The sequence below is a fragment of the Phaethon lepturus genome, unplaced genomic scaffold, assembly GCF_000687285.1.
Source record: "Phaethon lepturus isolate BGI_N335 unplaced genomic scaffold, ASM68728v1 scaffold10971, whole genome shotgun sequence".
Lineage (NCBI taxonomy): Eukaryota > Metazoa > Chordata > Aves > Phaethontiformes > Phaethontidae > Phaethon > Phaethon lepturus.
In genome coordinates, this window is record NW_010515572.1 from 95,145 (window position 1) to 99,129 (window position 3,985).

Genomic DNA, 3,985 nt, shown 5'->3' on the forward strand with positions numbered 1-3,985 from the left:
CTGAACAGAATTACTTTTCTTCATTACCATCACAGATGTCTTCAAAGTGTAATATGAACTAAAAGTTCAGAGCAGTCAGTGACCCAAAAGGATTCTACCTCTTAAGATTCAAGAAACAAGGCTGAAAGGGACCTTCAGGGCTTCTGCTATCATAAGGAATAGTTCTATTATATAATTCTGTTCATAAATGATCCACATTCTCCATCTTAAAAATTACTAAAAGTAATGGGGACAAAACCCTAAAATGAAAAATTAGAAGGTTGCCTCAAAACCTCACTGAAGTTCAGAACCTCTGGAAACATTCTGATTTCCTGCTGAAATGTTTTCCCAGTCAGCTTGGGCCTAGCTATTCTTGTGCCAACATTGTCCTTCAGTTTAAATAGTTCTCTTCCCTTCCTGGTTATTATTCCCCACAGTATTTATAGAAAGAATTTGCTCGCCTCTTCAGACTTCACTTTGCTGAGCTAAACAGGTTGTGTTCATTAAGTTTCCTCTCAAAGGGGCTCTTTCCATTCTGACCATCACAGCTCTTCTCTACACCTTTTTCCAGTTTAAATTCGCTTTCTTGAACATCAGTGTCTAGAACTGTAAGCAGAATTATAGACGTAGCTCTCACACCTGCTTTAATGCTTCCATCCTTGGTTTCAGCTGCTTGCCTATTTTCTCCAAGCCTATAATGCTTTTCTTATGTTTTAATGCCATTAACCCACAAATAAACTTGCCATCCAACATAACTGCAAATCCGAGATCCGAGGCTAAGTGCCAAACTCCACAGATACCAATGTCAAGAAAAGCTAAGTAAAGATGTACATTTTCAACTTGAAAAATTCCTTATTTTAATCTGTTATCTGTTCTTCTTAGGATAAAAAAGGTGTGTGTTTTGACCAACACATTGTTAGACCTAAAATGAAAATTTGCACCTCCAGGCACTTGAAGAAAAAAATAAGATAAAATCTTCAGTAAGAAGCAGAAGAGGCAGCAAAAGTGATGCTAGGAGTCCCTTCTATCCAATGACATACAGCAAGGATATGCATTGCATGCTGGAGAACTGGTTCCTCTTTTTGCCTAAAGAAGTTTGAAGCCATATATCCCACAAGAGTAGCAGAGCACATTGGGGTGGAATGTGCTCACCTTTCTGACTCTGGCTCCCTCTCAATGTAGTATGGAAGGTGGGTTTTTTTTTTTGTTGTTGCTTCTTTGTTTTAAAAACAAAAAACCAAAACATTCACCAAACCGATGCTGCGCTTCTTGAAGCGACCAGCTCCAATTTACGGTGAAGCATCTTATTAAAAAGCAAAGCAGCTCCAAGCTTGGGAGTGAGCCCTCTAGAACCAAGAGGCTTAGAAATGTACTTGCCTGGTGGGTTATCCAGCTAATCATCATGGTGCCAGGAATCTCTGACATACCCTTGCTGACAGTGTTAACAACAGGAGTGATGCAGAGCATCCCGAATACTCAGTAGCTGAAACCTGGTGGAAGATGTTTCAAACTGCACAGAAGCAGAATGGACCAAATCCAGACCCTTAGAAGCATCTGTAAATACTTAATCATTCTTCTGTCATCAGGGTCTGTATTTTGTGATTTTTCTTTGTTTGTGAGCCAGACACTGAAACAGTATTTCCATCTAAAACTATTTACAGGTGCCACAGCAAATTAACGAGTTACTTGAAGACTATAAACTTCCCATCCAGCCATTGCCTAGTTTACTATTTATTGAAAAATCTTGCCCAGCCCTAATCTAAATAGCAGGCAACTGCTTCAGTTATTTGCTATAGAGGTTGTCAGGCACTATTCCATGAAAACCAGCTGATGATATATATTGTTTTTCCCTACTTTCAGTTGTAAAACTGAATTAAAGAGACACTTGGAACACAGTAAGAGTTCAAACTAATATTGCTTCCTTATATACAATTGCTGTCATCAAAAGGGGCATACACAGTCTGTCTCCTCGACAGACTACTGGAATATATGCATGTATCCAACACCCTAAACACTGACCTTAAAGGCTAGCCAGAAAATGTGTGGCTGAAGCACAGGAGCATGGGTCACGCGATCAGAGTTCTGTCCCATGTGTCACTTCAGCTACTATTACACTATTTTCATTAATGAGGAAACTAGGACAGCCCTGTACTTGAGCATTAATCTGTTACAGGTTCTGAAGAATTGGCGCACTTCACGTCAAGGTCACAAGGTATAAACCTATATAAACATTGAAAGTATCAAAATAGTCTCTTATACTATAAGACTTATAATAAGTCTCTTATACAAGTCTCTTATAGTGCTTACCAGTGCCCTAAGCATATTTCTTATTAATGTTTTATAATCAAAATCACCTAAACCAATTACAGAGCTGCTTACTATATGCTACTGAAAATATTTAGACTGAAAGCAAAAGTGTGTAAGTTATTTTAGTCATCAGTCAACTATCACAGTAAGAGTCAGCATGCCAATAACATACACTGACATCATGTAGAAAGCACTGTTAAAAATATCCTCTTTTAATATAAAGCAGCACTGGATACAAGCTGCCTTTTATTTGTGAATACACTTAATAAAAAAGCAAAGGGATTCTTTAAGTTGGGATGTGGGGGAGAAGGCAAGAAGTGTGAATACATTGGTCTTTTTCTGGTACCATCAGAAGCAGCATGAAAAGCTTCTCCTCCTTGTTACCGATAGGAAGGAAAAGAAAGGGGAGGAAAATGGGAAGAACAGAGGAAAGGGAGCGTAACTGATCAAGAATATTTGTCTACTTTTATAAAAGATAATTTTTTTTGTTTCACTTGAAGACTTCCAAGTAATAAAAAAAACTGTAGGGCTTTGAAGTGAAAAGGATTAAACCTGATGAACTGGGAGGTAAAATTATATTTAGACAGAGATTTTGGAGTTATTTAACCTAACATCTTTTATAACCACAGAAGGGAAGAAAGTCTCTACAGCCCTAATGTTACTTGACACCAGGGCTGTAGGATCAGACACTGAAAAGTCAGCACACTCATCCCTTTGTAAGAACAGAGTGCTTCCACTTCAGCTCTGAGGATTTCCAAGCTACAACATGCCCAGAAAGTACTCTAAACAACCAAAGTTGCAATGGCAGTGTTTTCCTTTTTGTTTTACAAAAGTGAACAAGTTATTCTTCCTAAATTCTAGAAATTTTTACTTTTTTTTTTAAACGTAAAGCTTACTCTATCTTATTTGGGATCATGCTACACCTTCAAATAATGCTAAACCCTCCCATAAAACTCTTTCAAACTAGAAGCATCTGGAGAAATTAAAGTTTATCGTTAGAACAGTACGCCGCGATCCCTCGCACAAGCAGTGCCAGCCTTATTCAGAATCTCAGGAAAGCAGCCTCCCTGCTAACTGATGCACTCTGAACTTTGTTATACTCCAGGCATTTCCAGATGTCACAATCCAGTGAGCTAATTCACATTACCCAATATAAGAGAATACAGCTTAGTAATGAAAGAGGCAGGAATGTATACACTGACAGCTTTATCAAGGGCATCTGTACATACACTCCGAGGCATGGGAGGGGGCCAGAAATGTTGAAAGTTATCTAGTTCATGATGAAAGGGGAAACTTGATGGATGATATTACGGAGCTGGTCAAAAACAGCAAAAAAATATCTGGTGAGTGCCTTTTTGCAGTGGTCATACAAGCACACAACATGGTGCGAGGACATTTTAGCTTACCAGATATATTCTGGAAAAAATCTGGTAAGACACAAAAAAGTCAAGACAAGAGTTGAGGAACCTCTCAAGGGGAATAAGAGAGAATGGCAGACACCCACATCCCAATTTATAAAGACAGAATTTGATAAATGTAGACAAGTAATACATAAGATTTTCTGGAAGACAGGAGAAGCAAGAAAAGGAAGAAAAAGTCAGTAGCTCCTCACAGCAAAGGAAATTTCCGCAAAGGAAATGAGCACAAGTGCAAAAAAAACCAACACAGTAACAGATCCACTTGGAGAAATTGGAAATAC

At 38.4% G+C, this 3,985-nt stretch overlaps 1 protein-coding gene across 1 annotated transcript in view; it reads right to left on the bottom strand.

Annotated features, from left to right (window-relative positions):
- The window catches only part of AMMECR1 (Alport syndrome, mental retardation, midface hypoplasia and elliptocytosis chromosomal region gene 1), a 44,077-nt gene extending 42,631 nt beyond the window's left edge, over positions 1 to 1,446 (bottom strand). The window contains exons 1-2 of the mRNA XM_010295813.1: positions 1,407 to 1,446; positions 456 to 585 (exon numbers count right to left, since the gene is read on the bottom strand). Of these exons, the coding sequence (XP_010294115.1) occupies positions 456 to 585; positions 1,407 to 1,446 (170 nt within the window). The remainder of the gene's footprint in view (positions 1 to 455; positions 586 to 1,406) is intronic.
- Positions 1,447 to 3,985: the final 2,539 nt, after the last annotated feature.